Below are 20,550 nucleotides of genomic sequence, written 5' to 3' on the forward strand. Positions count from 1 at the left end.
TTGTCTCTTATGAACAGTTTTTATCCAAATTATATCAAAGAACTGAAATCTGTCCAACAAGGTCCCAATAATATCCTGGTTTAACAATAACTGGAATTTTACCAATACATTCTAATATATATTTATTTAAACCAGCTCGGCTTTAAAAATTACTTTTAGTTATTTTTATAATTACGACTTATTTGAAAGTTGACTATGATAAACAAGTCTTATAAAACTGGAGGTGAATGTAAGATTCATGATGATGTTGTAACAAGTTAGAAAACAAACACTGGTCTTTTAGATTTGAGGGTTCTCAGAACTGACAGCGCCATCATGTGGCCAAACACTCCCCAATCACTCTATAGGAAATACACAAGAACATCTGAGGTTAAAACACCTGGACCTGCTTCTGGGTGATATGACACTTAAAGGATCAATCAATAAACTCTAGAGTTAGTTTATGATCCTGTCAAATGGTATGAAAACTAGGTAAGTATCAAAATCATGAAACATCTGTTTAAGATGCGTAAATAAAAAAAAGGTGACACCTTTATTTGTGACAAAGACACAGACAACACGTCCATCACTTTGCAAACTTTTAATGTAAAAGACAAAACACACAGAATTTGATGACATGATGGGGGGAAAGGGTTCTTCTCATTTGTCCTTCTCCCTCTGCTCCTTGTCCTTCTTGTCCTTCTCAACCTTGGCCTCTTCGACCTCGTGCCGCTTGATGAGCACCTCGACCTCTTTCTGTTTCAGAACCTTGATTTTGGTTTTCCCGTCTTCCCGCGTCAGGGTGGCGATCTCCACTGAGATTGGAAATGTGAAACACGGTGGTTGGAGTTAGTTAGTGTTGGTTTCCATTTAAGTTGTGTAATTCAGTCTTAGAAACTTGTGATTTAATGACTTATTTCAACCAAAAGACTCATTGTTTACCTTATAGAAGGTTTTTAGAATTTGTTATCTGTTAGTTTAGAGCCTTGTTATTACTACTTTTGAGATATGTCCTGCATTAACACAGTGCATGTCAGTAAAACTGTTATTTCAAATCAATCAAAACGTGAAATCTAAACTACTAGTGAGTATTGTCTGTGATTCTCACCTTTTTCTGCCGACAGCTTGCTGACGTCCATCGTTTTGTTGAGGACTTTGACGGCCAGAGCCAAAGCAGAGGACAGAGTCATCTCTCCCTCTTTGAAGTCCTGCTTCAGCATGGACACGGCAGCCTGAGGCAAACAAGCCAATACATGATAATATACTCAGGATACAGAGGAACAGTAACTAAACTAAAGTTAATAAAACTTATTGGCTCAACAAATGTATCCCTCAAATTCGAAATTGGCAACAAAGCATTTAATACAATTTTTTAAATAAATTATAAATGCCTAATTGTAAGGCTACTACATCAAATACCCCAAAGCCAAAACTGCAACAGTCTTATGACATTTTATCTTATGAAAGGAAATGATTATGACAGCAATTCACATTAAGAACTACTTTAATCACAGCATTGTTCAGACTATCTGTTGAGATCATCTAACTGATTCTCATCACTCAACACATTTCAGACTTACAGCGCTGTTGTTGCCGATGCACGTGGCCTTCCAGCCTCCGTAGTTGCCGCTGGGGTCACTCTGGTACAGCTGGAAACCGTAGTGTTTGTCCCAGCCCATGTAGAGCAGAGAAACACCAAACGGCCTCTTTCCTTTCAACACAAACCACACAGATGTTAGAGAGCATCAAAACCATTTTACTAAATGAGGACATATTGTAGTCGATTGTGTACCAGGATGACGATTTGTCATCTGTAGAGATGCACACTTGAAATGTTTAAAACTGACAATGATGTTGATGCCAAAGATAGTGTATAATAAACCTGTTGGATTCCTTCAGCAACATTAAGGAATCAGAACCAACTTCTGAGCATTTTACCTCCGAATTGTGTGTAGGCTTGCTTGATGTCACACAGAGCCGTCACCAGCTGCTCAGAGGGAATGGGCTCCTGGTACTGCAATAAATATCTATAATACAGAATGGATGGATTTCATTTGCATCCTCTTATGAAATGTTATTCTTAGAATAAGACCTGACATATGAGCAGGTATACTGGACAGCTCTAGACATGTCAGGTTTTCCTCTGACTCTTACCTCTGTGCAATTAGCCGCAGCTCATTCGTCAGCACGTTGGCATCTGATGTGATCCCAGCAACGCTGCACGCCATGTCTCTGAAACACACAAGCACACAGGACCAACAGTTTAATGTAAGAACACCTGAAGTCCTTCTTTAGCTTAAAGTCTGCAGCTCACTTCACTCACTCGTTGAGCTTGTAGATCTTCTCAGAGAAGAAAACCTCGTCCAGCAGTTTGTGGATGTTGCGTCTCTCTGCTGCTAAGAGCACGCCGTCGTTTGCTAAGATCCCCAGACACGTGCCGGCGTGACCGATGGCTTCCATGGCGTACTCCACCTGATACAGGCGCCCTGGAAAATGTAGTCACAAGGTGTCAATTGACTGCTCTCTCTCTAAAAATATATATAACATTTATGGCTTAATAATATGAAACACACATCAAGTAGGTTGACAAAATGAATAAAGCTGTTCACTGATGAAGACTGTGAGATGTGGCTAAACACTAGAACTGGAATATAATGTCAATATGATCGTGTATTTTATTATCAAATGTTGAAAAACCAAAAACACTTGCCTTCAGGGGAAAATATAGTTGTCCGAGAATCATATCTGCGAGACTAAACAATAGAGAAATAAAAGGTTAGCCAAAAAAAACCACAAATATATGAAAAACTAAATCCTGCAGAGTTAAAAAGCTACTTACCATTTCTGCACGTCACTGGAACCTCCTGCAAATTATAAAACACACATTTATCATAAACTGGGGCAAACAGCAGGAAAACAAAGCTCTTCACACTGTTTGAAGCCAACTTTCAAGTTTTTGAAAATTATTCTATTTACAAAAGCAGGGAAACTAAATACCATTGCTTTTTCAGAATCTAGACCAGGATCAAAACGAGAGAACACGACAATCAAACTAGATTATTCCATGAAAAAGCTAATCCAGACAGTGATTTAATCGATAAATCGAGTTAGATCTATTTATATAGCACATTAGAAACAAGCCAAAGTGCTTTACGATTATAACAATGTACTAACAGCGTTGGTAAAGGATAGGATGTACAATTATAGAAATAAAGTCTATAGAAAAAGGTAAACAAAGAAAAAGGACATAGAAACTAAAACAGACACAAATAAGGTGAAATAATGACAAGAAGCATTTAAATAATTACAAGACAGAGTCGAGCTGGATCTAAGTTGATATTTAAAGATTAATATCAGGCAGTAAACTTCTTAAATAAAAGGACAAACGATGAATTGAGTCTTTCTTTGACACAGAATTTGAAATCCTCCCTGTTTACCTCGGTGTACAGCAGCTAGCTAACTGATGCTAAACAGAATGAATCTGCAATATCTCAGCATGCTAACTGGCTAGCATGCTGTAAAGCTAGTTCCAGAATTAAAGCCCCCCGGCTAGAACCCCGGGAAGTGAAGGTGTGACGTAAAATTGTATTTAAATTAAATAATGCTGCAGTGAATAATAAAATAAGGATTCGTTACCTGAGATTAAAGAGAGTAAGTTTAGTCACTTCGGCCCAGACACAGCGATCCGGCACTTTCTGTTTGATGCTTCCTCGCCGACACCGGAAACTGCGTCAGTGAGGAGGCAGCTCAGCAGCGCCACCTGTCAGCGGGAGGACCGAGGTACTGTAAGAAAGAAAGAAAGAAAGAAAGAAAGAAAGAAAGAAAGATAGATAGATAGATAGATAGATAGATAGATAGATAGATAGATAGATAGATAGATAGATAGATAGATAGATAGATAGATAGATAGATAGATAGATAGATAGATAGATAAATAGATAGATAGATAGATAAATATATATAAATATATAAAGATAGATAGATAGATAGATAGATAGATAGATAGATAGATAGATAGATAGATAGATAGATAGATAGATAGATAGATAGATAGATAGATAGATAGATAGATAGATAGATAGATAGATAGATAGATAGATAGATAGATAGATAGATAGATAGATAGATAGATAGATAGATAGATAGATAGATAGATCGATAGATAGATCGATAGATAGATAGAGATATAGACAGTGTTGGGAAGGATACTTTCAAAACGTATTCCGTTACAGAATACAGAATACATGCCCAAAAATGTAATCTGTAACGTATTCCATTACATTAACTAATCTGAGTAACGTATTCTGAATACTTGGAATACTTCCGGTTTGTATTGCATTTTTTAAGTGCATGATTGCGGCGTTGTTATAGTCAGTGGAGCAGCAGCAGTTTAAACTCTCTCTCCGCCGATGCGGCGGGGCAGCTGGATATCCGGCTCCCATCCACTCCCACCTCTGTGCCGGCCCCACCGGACGCTGAAGGACCCCCCCCTGAGCCAAGGCTGCCTTGCAGTGCAGCGATCGTTTCGGCGTCGAGTCTATTTTTTTTGCGCTTGACGCGAGCGTATCGCTCCAGGAAACACACTGAAAAATTATTTTAAACGATATTGATGACATTTTATATATGGCATATATATGATATAAATGAATGAAAAAGCATGCATCCAATAGTTTGTATTCACCTTCTGTTGTCCTGGAGTTTTAATTTTACCAATTTTACCGATCACATTATTAAATGCCCCCTTCTGCCCATCCACTACAGACACACAAGCAGTCATAAAGATAAAAAGAGAGGGGGGGGGGGCGGAGAATACGTAATTTACCCTCGACACCCGACATTGAACGGAGCAAACAGCGGAGAAGTTCTTGAAGATAGATGACATTAAATTGGGACGCTGTTGCAGTTAATGTTGGAGCAACAAGTGACTTTATGCTTTTATACTACTGGGTCAACGGGTGATATTATTCAGCGTCCGGCGCTTCAGCGTCCGGTGTGAACCCGGCGTGCCTCGCTGGTCTCTTGCAGAGCCATGACAGCGGAGCTCTGGAAGCGCAGGTCGGGCAGCTTGCGGATCAGCAGCTCCGTAGATTTCTGGTAGCGACGGAACTCTCTCAGAGCCTCGGTCCCGGGCCTGTAGCGGTGAGGCTTCTTCACGCCGCCGGGGGCCCGGGCTCTCTTACGGCAGCCCTGCTCTCCAGCTGCTTCCTGGGGGCTTTGCCGCCGGTGGATTTACGAGAGAGTGAATAAACTCGAGAAGTACCGTCATGTAATCCACTGATTTCAACAATGTAACTGTATTCTGAATACCATCTATTTATTTTGTAACTGTAACGGAATACAGTTACTCATAATTTGTATTCTAAATACGTAACGCCGTTACATGTATTCCGTTACTCCCCAACACTGGATATAGATAGATAGATAGATAGATAGATAGATAGATAGATAGATAGATAGACAGACAGACAGACAGACAGACAGACAGACAGACAGACAGACAGACAGACAGACAGACAGACAGACAGACAGACAGACAGACAGACAGACAGATAGACAGATAGACAGATAGACAGATAGATAGATAGATAGATAGATAGATAGATAGATAGATAGATAGATAGATAAATAGATATAAAGATAGATAGATCGATAGATAGATAGATAGATAGATAGATATATTGATAAATAGATAGATAGATAGATAGATAGATAGATAGATAGATAGATAGATAGATAGATAGATAGATAGATAGATAGATAGATAGATAGATAGATAGATAGATAGAAAGATAGATAGATAGATAGATAGATAGATAGATAGATAGATAGATAGATAGATATATAGATAGATAGATAGATAGATAGATAGATAGATAGATAGATAGATAGATAGATAGATAGATAGATAGATAGATAGATAGATAGATAGATAGATAGATAGATAGATAGATAGATAGATAGATAGACACAAAGTAGCTCTGGTGTGTTCAGGGCTCTTCTGTTGTCAAACCTTTTTTGGAGGAGTCCATTACAATGTGGAACCTATATAAAATTCAGCTTGGTTTAACATGTGTCTGTATTATATTTAATAGTGTTGCAACTGATAATGATAGATAATTTTTGACCATTGTTTGATATAATCGGTGGAAATAATTGTTTTAAGTTCCCACCGGGCTGACATGAAGTCTTGGTTTCCCCCCTCCCCGTTGGTGGTGCTTGAACGCAGCACTACTGTTGATTGGCTGTCTCAACAGCATGGTGTTTGAATGGGAAGAGGAAGCCATCTGACTGTTAGCTCGTTAGCTAGGAAGTGGCTAACCTCGCTGCAGAACACAAACAAGTTAAAGTTAAACAGCGACTCGGCGGCGCTAGCTCGACTCGCTTGTTCCCATCCTCTGTCTCCATGAAGTCTCCAGCCCGAGTCGCACTCAGAACATGACTCGGCATTAAACATCTGTCCGGAAAGGTGAGTGTTCCAAACGCGATGCTAACGCTAGGTGGAGCTAGCTTGCTGGAGGCTAACACGCTACATTAGCGCATCCAGAAGATCGAAACCAGCGTTTTCGCATATGCAAACTTTTATTTAATGATCATATTTAACTCTGTGGGTGTTGAATCGGTCTCAAGGGGCTCGAACCGGACGGAGACTGTCTCCCCGGTCGGCCTCACTGCGCCTCGGGTACACCGTGTCCTCTGACCGATGCTACTGGGGTCAAACACAAACCAGTGAGATGATAATCAGCTGTTCTGGGACCAGTAAAGCCACTCTCTCGCAGATAAGAGCAGGTTAATGTTATTAAAGTGACATTAGAAGTTGCAGTTATTAGATTACAGGCTGATTCTGCTCAGCAAAGATGGAGGAAGAGCTGCATATACACTTCAGTGTTGTTATCATCTGGGTTCATCAACTCACAAGGTTGTAGTTACATCACTGTTATTATATCAGCTGTGGAGGTGGTCACATGTTTTATCTGTTTGCCTGTTGATTGCAGGATTACGCAAAAAAAAATATTACTCAATCGATTTGCCTGCAATGTTGTGGAGGGGAGGGGTGTGGCAGGACACACGGAAGAGCCAATAACATTTGGACGTGGTTCCAGGAAGTTTTTTTTTTTTTCACTTACACAACAACTCCTGGGTCCTGAGAAAAAACGTTCAGGCATGTTTCAAACCACCCCTCAACTCTTGGATCAAATTAACTGAAATTCTACGAAATGCACACAACACAACACCAGAAAGTAGAATGAAACTAAATCTTTAATTTAGTGTGTTTCCATAGCGACGTACGGACAAGCACTATGTCCCGTCTGCATTACAGTAAATGGTGAATCAACCTTAAACACAGAGTTTTGCTTGCAGAAATAATATGAGACGATATTAACAAGACGATAACAGGTCCGGCTGTAATGATAATAATAAAATAACTTTATTCGTATAGCACTTATCTAAACAAGGTTACAAAGGGCTTCACAATACCATGGCAAACAATGATTGAACTAAAATAAAGAAAACACATCCTGACATCCACTGTGGATTGCCATAGTATCCAAGTTTTATAGAATAGTCTTTCGGTGAAATAGTTAGACTTCCACTTTAGCAGAATACTTTAGTTCTCTCTCTGCCTGTGGTGTAAATTAGACAAAGCTAAAGTGCTTTACGATTATTACAATGTACTAACAGCGTTGATAAAGGATAAGATGAACAATGATAGCAATAAAGTCTATAGAAAAAGGTAAACACAGCAAAAGGGCATAGAAACTAAAACAGACACAAATAAGGTGAAATAATGACAAGCATTAGAATAATTACAAGACAGACTCGAGCTGGATCTAAGTTGATATTTAAAGATTAAGATCGGGCAGTAAACTTCTTAAATAAAATACGAAACGATGAATTGAGTCTTTCTTTGTCTCAGTATTTGAAATCCTCCCTGTTTAACTCTGTGTTTATAAGCTAGCTAACTGATGCTAAACATAATGAATCTGCAATACCTCAGCATGCTAACTGGCTAGCATGTCTAGAACACCGCGAAGTGAAGGTGTGACGTAAAATTTAATTAAAATTAAACAATGCTGTAGTAAATAATAAAATCTCTCTGCCTGTGGTGTAAATTAGACAAAGCTAGTTTGACCAGTAAATCTACTCAACATCCCCTTACGAGTTTTCATGTGGTAGTGGTACATTATGTCTGCTTCCTGGAAATGTTGAAGAACCATTTGTTTGAAGTAAACTTTAATTTCCAGTCTCAAAAACCAGCTATAATAATTTATTTAAGCTCCTTACTGATGACACTGTTGTTTGCTTTTGTTCCCTCAGGCAGGATTCAGTCGGATGAGGTCGCCCCTACAGCTGTCAGGATGCAGCAGAAAAGAAACATCCAGATCATCGAGTGGGAGGACCTGGACAAGAGGAAGTTCTACTCTTTCGGGGTGTTCATGACGATGACCATCCGTGCCACGGTCTACCCAGCAACACTCATCCGCACGCGGCTGCAGGTGCAGAGGGGCACGTCGCTCTATGGCGGCACTTTAGACGCCTTCGTCAAGATCCTGCGGGCGGAGGGCGTACGCGGCCTCTACCGTGGCTTCATGGTCAACTCCCTCACGCTCATCTCAGGGCAGGCTTACATAACCACCTACGAGCTGGTGAGAAGGCATGTCTCCCAGTACACAGAGGACAACACGATGAAGTCGCTGGTGGCCGGTGGCTCGGCTTCACTGGTTGCTCAGAGCATCACCGTTCCCATAGATGTCGTCTCTCAGCAGCTGATGATGCAGGGCCAGGGGGCGCACCTCTCCCGCTTTCAACTCAACACTACCACAGAGACTGGAAAGCGAAAAGTACTGTTCGGCCAAACCAGGAAGATTATGAGTCTGATTTATGCTGCTGATGGTTGCCGGGGCTTCTACAGAGGATACGCTGCTTCTTTAATCACTTACATCCCAAACAGTGCGGTCTGGTGGCCTTTCTATCATTTTTATGCTGGTATGTGCCTGAAACCTCTGAAAGCACTGCACTCATTACACTTTCCACAAAAACCTTGTGCTTTTGTCACGTCCAATTTATCTGTGAGCCTAATAATAGATCTGTATGTGTTTTGTTTAACAGAGCAACTCTCCAAACTGGCTCCCAGTGACTGTCCTCACCTGGTTCTACAAGGCATTGCTGGACCTCTCGCTGCCGCCACTGCCTCAACGGTCACCAACCCAATGGATGTGGTTCGAGCCAGAGTCCAGGTTAGCATCAGTAAAACTCATTAAAAATGTGATGTTGCATCAAATCCAAATTAATAATTGATTTGTAATTATGACCAAAATTCAAAGTTATACTATTTAAATCATTGTTAAATTACGGTTTGATTTAGATATCGTGCTTTATCAAATATATATATTTTTTTATTATATTAGTCTGCAGAACAAAAATCTGAAATAAGTCTAAATAGTTAAATATCATCCAGTTTTAGGATTAGATACTTTGATACTGGTTTGTGGTTCCATGCTGTGTTATGTGTGTTTTTTAGGTTGAAGGCCGGTCTTCAGTCATAGAGACGTTCAGACAGCTGATCAGAGAGGAAGGCTGCTGGGGTTTGACCAAAGGACTTTCGGCTCGCATCATTTCCTCCACACCCACTGCCATCGTCATGGTGGTCGGCTACGAGACTCTAAAGAGAATGAGTTTGCGACCGGAGCTGGTGGATTCGAGACACTGGTAAAACACACCTGGACAGGCGGTGTATGTACCATGTGACATTTTCGCCCCCAGCCCCAAAGTGGACTTCCTGTGAAAGCACTGGGTGAATAATACATCTCAGCCTGGGGGGGGGGGGGGGGGGATGAGATCAGGCCATTAAAACATGCAAACAATGTGTTTAAATCTGTATCTGACCTTTCATACCGACCCATAAGTTACAGATTAAAGCAACACTTTGTAACGTTGACCGTGCAACAGCGCCCTCTGCAGCATATCGGTGTCCGAGCGATAAAGTGGTTTTAATGTTGAGAAAGAAACCCACCAATCTCTTGGAAATGATAAATGGATATTACCTGTGACCCCTGGCTTCCTGAACCAGAAGAGCTGCCACCGTGAACTATACAACAAACTCTTTAGAATTCTTTGTATTTTTTAAGTTTTCCTGCTGAATTTTGGAGATGAACACTGGTTTTTAATGACTTCTAGCTGATCTACAGTTCAGCTTTACTCCTCAACTAGAGTTACAAAGAGAAAGAAGAGACGTTCAGGTTGAGGAGTGGGAATGAAAGAGGAAACCTCTCTGTTCCAAGACATTGAGCAATGAAACTTATTTTAAAGCTGCTGTTTATGGTAAAAAAAAGTTGCATAGTGTTGCTTTAAATATTTTGCCTTTAGTTCACACACAGGTTTGCAGTTGTCGCTGCTTAAACAGGGTTGAAAACTGCATTAATCGTTTTTATCGCTGGACAATGGAGACAAATTGAAGCCACTGTTATAGAATTGTGTTTGAGCAACGCACATTGCATCATGTTTCTGCATCTCTGCTTAGCAGAGAAGTGGAACTGAAAGCTGTGTACTGTGTGTGATAGTTTGTTCTGTCTTACCAAAGTCAAGCAAAGCTGGGCTCACATTAAAAACCTGGGCTTTGATTGGGGTTTGGAGAAACGTCGGTGCAAAAAAATGTGTGTTTTTGTTCCCCTCCATTCCTCAAACTGGCGTGTGTCTGATATACGGTTTCTTTCTCCTGGCCTTTTCAAGTCGCTGCCTTCATAGTGTGAAATCACTAACAACAATGTGAGTTTTGTTTTTAAATGCTGAATGAGCATGAGAAGACTGTTGTTAGGTATTAGAATCATCAAAATGGCAGTTACTATGTTTTATTTGTCCTGCAAGTCAAAATAAATCACTCGGCAAATTCCACACACAACACGAGACGCACAGTGCCACATTTGATCAGCTCTTCTGTAACACACTGTTTGTCTCTCGTATTGACAATCCAGAAAATGGCTGATTTGCTGTAATGGTAACCGCCGGGTATCTCTGCCAGTGAAAACCTGTGAGCAGAACTGATAGTTTCATCTGGTGTGATGGTAAATGTTTGAGTGCAATAAATGTTTTCTTCTTCTCAGAAAAACGTGATTGTATATTTCCTGTAAATCATGTGAATAACACGTCTTCTTTCAAATGCATTTTAACTAATTTATCTTTTGGGTTTTTTGGGGGGGGGGGTTGTTTTGGGGTTTATGACCACTGTCGTGTTTGACCTTCAAAATGTCACATTTCATATTGTTTTATCTTTTGTGGAACATGAGTAACGCTGTTTATTGTATCTCATACAGTTTGTTGCTTAAAAAGAAAAACTGCGTAAGTGGCTTTTGGAGGCATGTAATTAATTAATTAAAAAAATATGCGAGATGTGATCACTGTCTTGGACAGATACAAAAATATATATATACATGTAGTTATTGACACGTAACATTAGATGTTGCAGAAAAGAGACAAGGATGTTTTACTCCGGTGGCAAATTCCTAAATTTGAAAGTTGTATATGAAGCCATAATGTTTTCTTAAATTATACAGACATTTCTCAGGCCAAACCAAGATGTGTTAGAAACATTGAAGTTCTACCTGAATACCTTGTAGATTCACCTGCAGGTTTAAGTTCTAGTTTTCACGAGAACACATTTTCTTAATTATTCTAAAAAATGAAACAAAAAAAAAACATGTGAGAGAATCAAAGTTTCAAACAGCTCGACAGTGATTCGTCCTCTAACGAATCAGAACTCGACTGTTGTGTACAGAATACATGTGGTTTCACATGTGTTGTCTCAGTGTATTGTTATTCAACTTCTGTTTGTTCAATAAAACTTCACAGCTGCTCTTGAACCATTGGCTCTGCTGTTTTTATTTTTCAGTTTCATATTTTTATGTGGATTAAACAGTGTGGCAACAAAAGCAGCTGCCTCCAAACAGTGACATCAAAAGCAGCTGCCTCCAAGCAGTGTGGCAACAAAAGCAGCTGCCTCCAAACAGTGTGGCAACAAAAGCAGCTGCCTCCAAACAGTGTGATATCAAAGGCAGCTGCCTCCAAACAGTGTGGCAACAAAAGCAGCTGCCTCCAAACAGTGTGATATCAAAGGCAGCTGCCTCCAAACAGTGTGGCAACAAAAGCAGCTGCCTCCAAACAGTGTGATATCAAAGGCAGCTGCCTCCAAACAGTGTGACATCAAAAGCAGCTGCCTCCAAACAGTGTGGCAACAAAAGCAGCTGCCTCCAAACAGTGTGATATCAAAAGCAGCTGCCTCCAAACAGTGTGGCAACAAAAGCAGCTGCCTCCAAACAGTGTGACATCAAAAGCAGCTGCCTCCAAACACTGTGGCAACAAAAGCAGCTGCCTCCAGACAGTGTGACATCAAAAACAGCTGCCTCCAAACAGTGTGGCAACAAAAGCAGCTGCCTCCAAACAGTGTGATATCAAAGGCAGCTGCCTCCAAACAGTGTGACATCAAAAGCAGCTGCCTCCAGACAGTGTGACATCAAAAACAGCTGCCTTCAAACAGTGTGGCAACAAAAGCAGCTGCCTCCAAACAGTGTGATATCAAAGGCAGCTGCCTCCAAACAGTGTGACATCAAAAGCAGCTGCCTCCAAACAGTGTGGCAACAAAAGCAGCTGCCTCCAAACAGTGTGGCAACAAAAGCAGCTACCTCCAAACAGTGTGATATCAAAAACAGCTGCCTCCAAACAGTGTGGCAACAAAAGCAGCTGCCTCCAAACAGTGTGATATCAAAGGCAGCTGCCTCCAAACAGTGTGGCAACAAAAGCAGCTGCCTCCAAACAGTGTGATATCAAAGGCAGCTGCCTCCAAACAGTGTGACATCAAAAGCAGCTGCCTCCAAACAGTGTGGCAACAAAAGCAGCTGCCTCCAAACAGTGTGGCAACAAAAGCAGCTGCCTCCAAACAGTGTGATATCAAAGGCAGCTGCCTCCAAACAGTGTGATATCAAAGGCAGCTGCCTCCAAACAGTGTGGCAACAAAAGCAGCTGCCTCCAGACAGTGTGACATCAAAAACAGCTGCCTCCAAACAGTGTTGCAACAAAAGCAGCTGCCTCCAAACAGTGTGATATCAAAGGCAGCTGCCTCCAAACAGTGTGGCAACAAAAGCAGCTGCCTCCAAACAGTGTGATATCAAAGGCAGCTGCCTCCAAACAGTGTGACATCAAAAGCAGCTGCCTCCAAACAGTGTGGCAACAAAAGCAGCTGCCTCCAGACAGTGTCACATCAAAAACAGCTGCCTCCAAACAGTGTGGCAACAAAAGCAGCTGCCTCCAAACAGTGTGATATCAAAGGCAGCTGCCTCCAAACAGTGTGGCAACAAAAGCAGCTGCCTCCAAACAGTGTGATATCAAAGGCAGCTGCCTCCAAACAGTGTGGCAACAAAAGCAGCTGCCTCCAAACAGTGTGATATCAAAGGCAGCTGCCTCCAAACAGTGTGGCAACAAAAGCAGCTGCCTCCAAACAGTGTGACATTAAAGACAGCTTCCTCCAAACAGTGTGGCAACAAAAGCAGCTGCCTCCAAACAGTGTGGCAACAAAAGCAGCTGCCTCCAAACAGTGTGATATCAAAGGCAGCTGCCTCCAAACAGTGTGACATCAAAAGCAGCTGCCTCCAGACAGTGTGACATCAAAAGCAGCTGCCTCCAAACAGTGTGATATCAAAGGCAGCTGCCTCCAAACAGTGTGGCAACAAAAGCAGCTGCCTCCAAACAGTGTGATATCAAAGGCAGCTGCCTCCAAACAGTGTGGCAACAAAAGCAGCTGCCTCCAAACAGTGTGATATCAAAGGCAGCTGCCTCCAAACAGTGTGGCAACAAAAGCAGCTGCCTCCAAACAGTGTGATATCAAAGGCAGCTGCTTCCAAACAGTGTGGCAACAAAAGCAGCTGCCTCCAAACAGTGTGACATCAAAGGCAGCTGCTTCCAAACAGTGTGGCAACAAAAGCAGCTGCCTCCAAACAGTGTGGCAACAAAAGCAGCTGCCTCCAAACAGTGTGATATCAAAGGCAGCTGCCTCCAAACAGTGTGGCAACAAAAGCAGCTGCCTCCAAACAGTGTGATATCAAAGGCAGCTGCCTCCAAACAGTGTGGCAACAAAAGCAGCTGCCTCCAAACAGTGTGACATTAAAGACAGCTTCCTCCAAACAGTGTGGCAACAAAAGCAGCTGCCTCCAAACAGTGTGGCAACAAAAGCAGCTGCCTCCAAACAGTGTGATATCAAAGGCAGCTGCCTCCAAACAGTGTGACATCAAAAGCAGCTGCCTCCAGACAGTGTGACATCAAAAGCAGCTGCCTCCAAACAGTGTGATATCAAAGGCAGCTGCCTCCAAACAGTGTGGCAACAAAAGCAGCTGCCTCCAAACAGTGTGATATCAAAGGCAGCTGCCTCCAAACAGTGTGGCAACAAAAGCAGCTGCCTCCAAACAGTGTGATATCAAAGGCAGCTGCCTCCAAACAGTGTGGCAACAAAAGCAGCTGCCTCCAAACAGTGTGATATCAAAGGCAGCTTCCTCCAAACAGTGTGGCAACAAAATAAGCTGCCTCCAAACAGTGTGGCAACAAAAGCAGCTGCCTCCAAACAGTGTGGCAACAAAAGCAGCTGCCTCCAAACAGTGTGACATTAAAGACAGCTGCTTCCAAACAGTGTGGCAACAAAAGCAGCTGCCTCCAAACAGTGTGATATCAAAGGCAGCTGCTTCCAAACAGTGTGGCAACAAAAGCAGCTGCCTCCAAACAGTGTGACATCAAAGGCAGCTGCTTCCAAACAGTGTGGCAACAAAAGCAGCTGCCTCCAAACAGTGTGGCAACAAAAGCAGCTGCCTCCAAACAGTGTGATATCAAAGGCAGCTGCCTCCAAACAGTGTGGCAACAAAAGCAGCTGCCTCCAAACAGTGTGATATCAAAGGCAGCTGCCTCCAACCAAACAGTGTGATATCAAAGGCAGCTGCCTCCAAACAGTGTGACATCAAAAGCAGCTGCCTCCAAACAGTGTGGCAACAAAAGCAGCTGCCTCCAAACAGTGTGATATCAAAGGCAGCTACCTCCAAACAGTGTGACATCAAAAGCAGCTGCCTCCAAACAGTGTGGCAACAAAAGCAGCTGCCTCCAGACAGTGTGACATCAAAAGCAGCTGCCTCCAAACAGTGTGGCAACAAAAGCAGCTTCCTCCAAACAGTGTGACATCGAAGGCAGCTGCCTTTCAACAAAAGTGCCACTACGAGCTACCTTTGATTTGAGCTTGCCCTTCCTGACAATTCTTGTGTCCTGAGGAAAGGTTCAGGCATGTTTAGGGGACCACGATCCATGAGTGTGTGTCACAAACAGTGAGACATTAAAGACACCTGCTTCCAGACAGTGTGACATCAAAAGGCAACAAAAGCAGCTTTCTCCAAACAGTGTGACATCAAAAGCAGCTGCCTCCAAACAGTGTGACATTAAAGACACCTGCCTCCAGACAGTGTGACATCAAAGGGCAACAAAAGCAGCTTTCTCCAAACAGTGTGACATTAAAGATACCTGCTTCCAGACAGTGTGACATCAAAAGGCAACAAAAGCAGCTGCCTCCAACAGTGACATCAAAAGCAGCTGCCTCAAAACAGTGTGACATCAAAAGCAGCTGCCTCAAAACAGTGTGATATCAAAGGCAGCTGCCTCCAAACAGTGTGGCAACAAAAGCAGCTGCCTCCAAACAGTGACATTAAAGACCGCTGCTTCCAGACAATGTGACATAAAGGCAACAAAAGCAGCTGCCTCCAAACAGTGTGACAACAAAAGCAGTTGCCTCCAAACAGTGTGGCAACAAAAGCAGCTGCCTCCAAACAGTGACATCAAAAGCAGCTGCCGCCAAACAGTGTGGCAACAAAAGCAGCTGCCTCCAAACAGTGACATTAAAGACCGCTGCTTCCAGACAGTGTGACATAAAGGCAACAAAAGCAGCTGCCTCCAAACAGTGTGACAACAAAAGCAGTTGCCTCCAAACAGTGTGGCAACAAAAGCAGCTGCCTCCAAACAGTGACATCAAAAGCAGCTGCCGCCAAACAGTGTGGCAACAAAAGCAGCTGCCTCCAAACAGTGTGACATCAAAAGCAGCTGCCTCCAAACAGTGTGGCAACAAAAGCAGCTGCCTCAAAACAGTGTGGCATCAAAGGCAGCTGCCTCCAAACAGTGTGACATCAAAGGCAGCTTCCTCCAAACAGTGTGACATCGAAGGCAGCTGCCTTTCAACAAAAGTGCCACTACGAGCTACCTTTGATTTGAGCTTGCCCTTCCTGACAATTCTTGTGTCCTGAGGAAAGGTTCAGGCATGTTTAGGGGACCACGATCCATGAGTGTGTGGGATACGCTGCAAATCATAATGAGGATCTAGTGAATTAAACTTCATAAATGGACCATGGAGGTATCAACTCTAAGGACTGACATTCTAGTTGATATTGTGAATTTAATTTGACAGATACAAATCATCCCAGTTCAGTATTTTTCCACCTCTCTGCCTCTGATGTCAGCAGTTTGATAAAGCTAGTTTGACCGGAAAATCAACTCAACATCCCCTTACTAGTTTTTACAAGGTTTTATGCCTTCATGCCTGCATCTGTGAGTCAATAGGCCCAACGTATCAAGAACATTTGTGTGCCTTGCAGCATAAATTAACTTTTTTAATCATTTGTTTGCAGTAAACTTAAATTTCCAGTCTGATGACACTGTTGTTCTCTCAGGCAGGATTCAGTTGGACGAGGTCGCTCATACAGCTGTCAGGATGCAGCAGAAAAGAAACATGCAGGTCATCGAGTGGGAGGACCTCGACAAGACAAGGTTCTACCCGATTGGGGTGATGATGAAGATGATCATCCGAGTCACAGACTACCCAGCAACACTCATCCGCACGCAGTTGCAGGTGCAGAGGGGCAATACGCTCTACAATGGCACTTGGGACGCCTTCTTCAAGATCCTGCGGGCGGAGGGCGTACGGGGCCTCTACCGTGGCTTCATGGTCAACTCCCTCACGGTCGTCTCAGGGCAGGCTCACATAACCACCTACATGCTGGTGAGGAAGTATGTCTCCCAGTATACAGAGGACAACACGATGAAGTCGCTGGTGGCCGGCGGCTCGGCTTCACTGGTCGCTCAGACCTTCAGCGTTCCTATAGATGTCGTCTCTCAGCAGCTGATGATGCAGGGCCAGGGGGCGCACCTCTCCCGCTTTCAACTCAACTCAGAGGCTGGAAAGTGCAAAATACTGTTCGGCCAAACCAGGAACATTATGAGTCAGATTTATGCTGCTGATGGTTTCCGGGGCTTCTACAGAGGATACACTGCTTCTTTAATCACTTACATCCCAAACAGTGCGGTCTGGTGGCCTCTCTATCATTTTTATGCTGGTATGTGCCTGAAACCTCTGAAAGCACTGCACTCATTACACTTTCCACAAAAACCTTGAGCTTGTGCTTTTGTCTAATAATAGATCTGTGTTATGTTTTACAGAGCAACTCTCCAAACTGGCTCCCAGTGACTGTCCTCACCTGGTTCTACAAGGCATTGCTGGACCTCTCGCTTCTGCCACTGCCTCAACGGTCACCAACCCAATGGATGTGGTTCGAGCCAGAGTCCAGGTTAGTGTCATTTACGGAACATTCATCATAACAGGCATCACATGGTCATTCGAATGATGTTTGGGGGATACTGCAAAAAGCTTAGTGAGGATTCACATGTAGTTTATGGTGTAAAAATGTGTTGAGGTGCACAGTCCAGTCTATTTGGTTTAATTATTAGTCAGCTTTCTTTGTGTTTGTGCTTCTGATCTCAAGTTGTCATATCACTCCTGTAATTTGCATAACTTGATGATTCAGGTTGACAGTTTGTGCGTCAGACGACAGTTCACACACCAGGTGATGCCCTGGAGTCAGTGGCTAAAAATAATAAATTGTGAATGGGGGACGGTACAGTATGAAAAGCTGAGCCTTGACATTTAAAACTTCATTTAAAATTCAACGTTGCTTCAAATAATCAGTTACCAAACTCTAAAAAATGTCACACAGTTTTAGGCTTTGATACTGGTTTGTAGTTCAATGCTCTGTCTATGTGTTTTTTAGGTTGAAGGCAGGTCTTCAGTCATTGAGACGTTCAGACAGCTGATCAAAGAGGAAGGCTACCGGGGTTTGACCAAAGGACTGACTGCTCGCATCATTTCATCCACACCCGCTGCCATCCTCATGGCCGTCGGCTTCGAGACTCTAAAGAAAATGAGTTTGCGATCAAAGCAGGTGGATTCGACACAACGGTAAAACACACCTGGACAGACGGATCGGGGACAGGCACTTAAAAAACTAAGTGGCCACATTTGTGCAAATTGAAAATCTGGAAATGGATAAATGTGATGGTTCCACCAACACTCGAACGATGTGACGCTCTGGAACTCAAAGAGACAAAATCTCTTCACGAAAAACAATCCCACATTTATAAAATACATTTATTATCAAAACTGAAAAACATATCTTCCTCAGATTTCGACTTTATTCTTGAAATGCTAATTTTTCTCATGTTTGGCTCTAATAATCTTCCGTAGTATTCTTGGTCAGAGAGATAATTATTCTCGATGAGTCTGCAGAATCCATGATGAACTTTGATTATGATCGTCGTGATATTATATATTTATTATTATTATATATATTATATTCTATATTATTTTTACCGGTGCTTTGTGATACATTTTTTGTTCATATTTAAATGTCTGATAGAGATGGAGGGAGCAGCAATGACAACTGTATTGATTTGGTTATTGCCAGTAAAGGTAGAATATGTTAATGAGCATAATGTATATAAGCAATCTAGTTGATATCATAACCAGGTTCCCAAAGCTTTCAAAAATAAAGTTAACTCACTAAAAGTAAATCTCAAGTCAGATTAAACCCAATGAAGCTGTAAAAGCACCAACGTCACTCACACATATGTGAAGTGTCAACATTTCCATGAACAGGACAATAGATGGCAGCAGACAAAGACCTTCCAGCTCACGTCCTTAAACTCACACGTCCTTAAACTCGCTGCACTCAAACTTTCCCTCCTGCTGATGAAACCCCCCCGACAGGCCAATGTACCGACGAATGACAGAGAGGAGGAGGCCTGGTGAAGATGGCCGAGGCCTCCTCTGAGCTGACACTTCCCGGTGGGATGACGGAGTGCTCCCTGCCCGGCTCTATACATTAATTATCAAGCAGTGTCTGGAAGGCACTTTGTCTAGAAGACTGATGAGGGGCTGTCGAAGGAGGAAAGAAACGGACTCGGCCGGGGTTAGAGGAAGGGCCTCTGGTTCTCAGGGGATGTGGTGGTGGTAGCTATGTGGTGCCAGTGTGTGTGTGTGTGTGTGTGTGTGTGTGTGTGTGTGTGTGTGTGTGTGTGTGTGTGTGTGTGTGTGTGTAGAATACAAGGTGGGATAGTCAAAGTACTAAGCGGATGGACATGAGAACTGTATTGAAAAGTGTAATCTTCTCAGCTATAGACACATTAGTGATATTTGAAAAGCAGTAGGGGACAAATAGATTTTCTTAGGTTTTCTTTATGGGAATTCATCTTGTATTATACAAATGTTTAACGTTTGAGTCTGTGTCTAAAAGGCTCTGACATATATACATACACACACACATATATATTTTGTAGTTGCTGTAAATGTTTCTTTAGAAATGCATGTCTTGTAGATCAGTCATTTAATTAAATATTTTTTTGTGGTGCTGGATGGAGAACATGCAGAATTGATTGATGTGTTGTATAAATGGCCGATTCGCCCACATTCCAAAAATAAATAGATAAATAAAAACCTTTGAGAGGCATCTTGCAATTGATCTAGGTTTTATTTGTCCAGCATCTGTCACTGAAATGAGGTTCTCTACCACAAAGACCGAATATCCATCCATCCATCTATCCATCATCTCAATAAAACTTTCTTCTCAAACCCAAAATTACATAAACCTTCGGCAGCAGGGTGTCGCCATAAAAAAGGATTTTGCATTTTTTTACCACCACAGAAATGATCTCTATTAATCTCAAGTGGATTTTCTCACTCGTGGTCTTTGTAAGAAGAAATCAAAGTTTCATTCACCTCCATCACTTTAGGTTGGAGGCAGAAATCTCAGAGACAGTTGATGGGAAGTGAAGAAATATAAACTGTATGTCAAACATTCCATATACGAAACAAGAGTAAGTGTTAATGAGAAATCTGTGATGAATGCACCATCAAGTTCCACAAACCCTCAGTTAGTGATGAGATATTTTAACCAAAACATAATTTAGCCCCATCATTAAAACAAATGTGTAATGACTCAGAGCATGTGTCTGGGGAGAGGCAGCCAGGGTGGAGGAGGTTTGGTCACACACAGGGAGGAGAGGAGGAGGAAGAGGAGGAGGAGGAGGAGGAGGAGGAGGAGGAGGAGGTGGAGAAGACAGAGGAGGAGGATGGACGGAGAAAGGGAGAGAAAGAGGCTGAATAAAGGGAGCAGATGAGACAGCAAACGACGGAAGGCAAAGGCTGACGGACAAACCGAACCCTACGAGGAGAAA

At 42.5% G+C, this 20,550-nt stretch overlaps 3 protein-coding genes across 3 annotated transcripts; 2 read left to right on the forward strand and 1 right to left on the reverse strand.

The window, feature by feature from the left end:
• Positions 1 to 565: 565 nt before the first annotated feature.
• On the reverse strand, positions 566 to 3,693 carry LOC132998438 (proteasome subunit alpha type-4). Its single transcript, XM_061068085.1, has 9 exons — positions 3,616 to 3,693; positions 2,819 to 2,843; positions 2,690 to 2,732; positions 2,303 to 2,465; positions 2,134 to 2,211; positions 1,918 to 2,006; positions 1,560 to 1,690; positions 1,088 to 1,211; positions 566 to 794 (listed from the first exon to the last, which is right to left on the reverse strand). The coding sequence occupies exons 2-9, from the start codon at positions 2,819 to 2,821 to the stop codon at positions 640 to 642; spliced, it is 786 nt and encodes a 261-aa protein (XP_060924068.1). The 5' UTR covers positions 2,822 to 2,843; positions 3,616 to 3,693; the 3' UTR covers positions 566 to 639.
• Positions 3,694 to 6,236: 2,543 nt separating this feature from the next.
• Positions 6,237 to 9,802, forward strand: LOC132998349 (solute carrier family 25 member 44-like). The gene is made up of 4 exons (XM_061067925.1): positions 6,237 to 6,445; positions 8,296 to 8,964; positions 9,088 to 9,215; positions 9,500 to 9,802. The coding sequence occupies exons 2-4, from the start codon at positions 8,337 to 8,339 to the stop codon at positions 9,689 to 9,691; spliced, it is 948 nt and encodes a 315-aa protein (XP_060923908.1). The 5' UTR covers positions 6,237 to 6,445; positions 8,296 to 8,336; the 3' UTR covers positions 9,692 to 9,802.
• Positions 9,803 to 16,756: 6,954 nt separating this feature from the next.
• Positions 16,757 to 18,281, forward strand: LOC132998841 (solute carrier family 25 member 44-like). The gene is made up of 3 exons (XM_061068588.1): positions 16,757 to 17,378; positions 17,482 to 17,609; positions 18,090 to 18,281. Exons 1-3 carry the CDS (start codon positions 16,757 to 16,759, stop codon positions 18,279 to 18,281), a joined length of 942 nt encoding a protein of 313 aa, XP_060924571.1.
• Positions 18,282 to 20,550: the final 2,269 nt, after the last annotated feature.

This window comes from Limanda limanda, chromosome 3 (genome assembly GCF_963576545.1).
Source record: "Limanda limanda chromosome 3, fLimLim1.1, whole genome shotgun sequence".
Lineage (NCBI taxonomy): Eukaryota > Metazoa > Chordata > Actinopteri > Pleuronectiformes > Pleuronectidae > Limanda > Limanda limanda.

Excerpts from the sequence above, each read along its gene's own strand:
- LOC132998349 (XM_061067925.1), top strand. The coding sequence starts at position 8,337 with ATGCAGCAGAAAAGAAACATCCAGATCATCGAGTGGGAGGACCTGGAC. Across the intron at positions 8,965-9,087 it reads TTTCTATCATTTTTATGCTG|AGCAACTCTCCAAACTGGCT; the intron begins GTATGTGCCTGA and ends TTTGTTTAACAG. Across the intron at positions 9,216-9,499 it reads TGGTTCGAGCCAGAGTCCAG|GTTGAAGGCCGGTCTTCAGT; the intron begins GTTAGCATCAGT and ends TGTGTTTTTTAG.
- LOC132998438 (XM_061068085.1), bottom strand. Across the intron at positions 2,212-2,302 it reads AAGATCTACAAGCTCAACGA|AGACATGGCGTGCAGCGTTG; the intron begins GTGAGTGAAGTG and ends TGTGTGTTTCAG. Across the intron at positions 795-1,087 it reads CAAGCTGTCGGCAGAAAAAG|TGGAGATCGCCACCCTGACG; the intron begins GTGAGAATCACA and ends TTCCAATCTCAG.
- LOC132998841 (XM_061068588.1), top strand. The coding sequence starts at position 16,757 with ATGCAGCAGAAAAGAAACATGCAGGTCATCGAGTGGGAGGACCTCGAC. Across the intron at positions 17,379-17,481 it reads TCTCTATCATTTTTATGCTG|AGCAACTCTCCAAACTGGCT; the intron begins GTATGTGCCTGA and ends TATGTTTTACAG. Across the intron at positions 17,610-18,089 it reads TGGTTCGAGCCAGAGTCCAG|GTTGAAGGCAGGTCTTCAGT; the intron begins GTTAGTGTCATT and ends TGTGTTTTTTAG.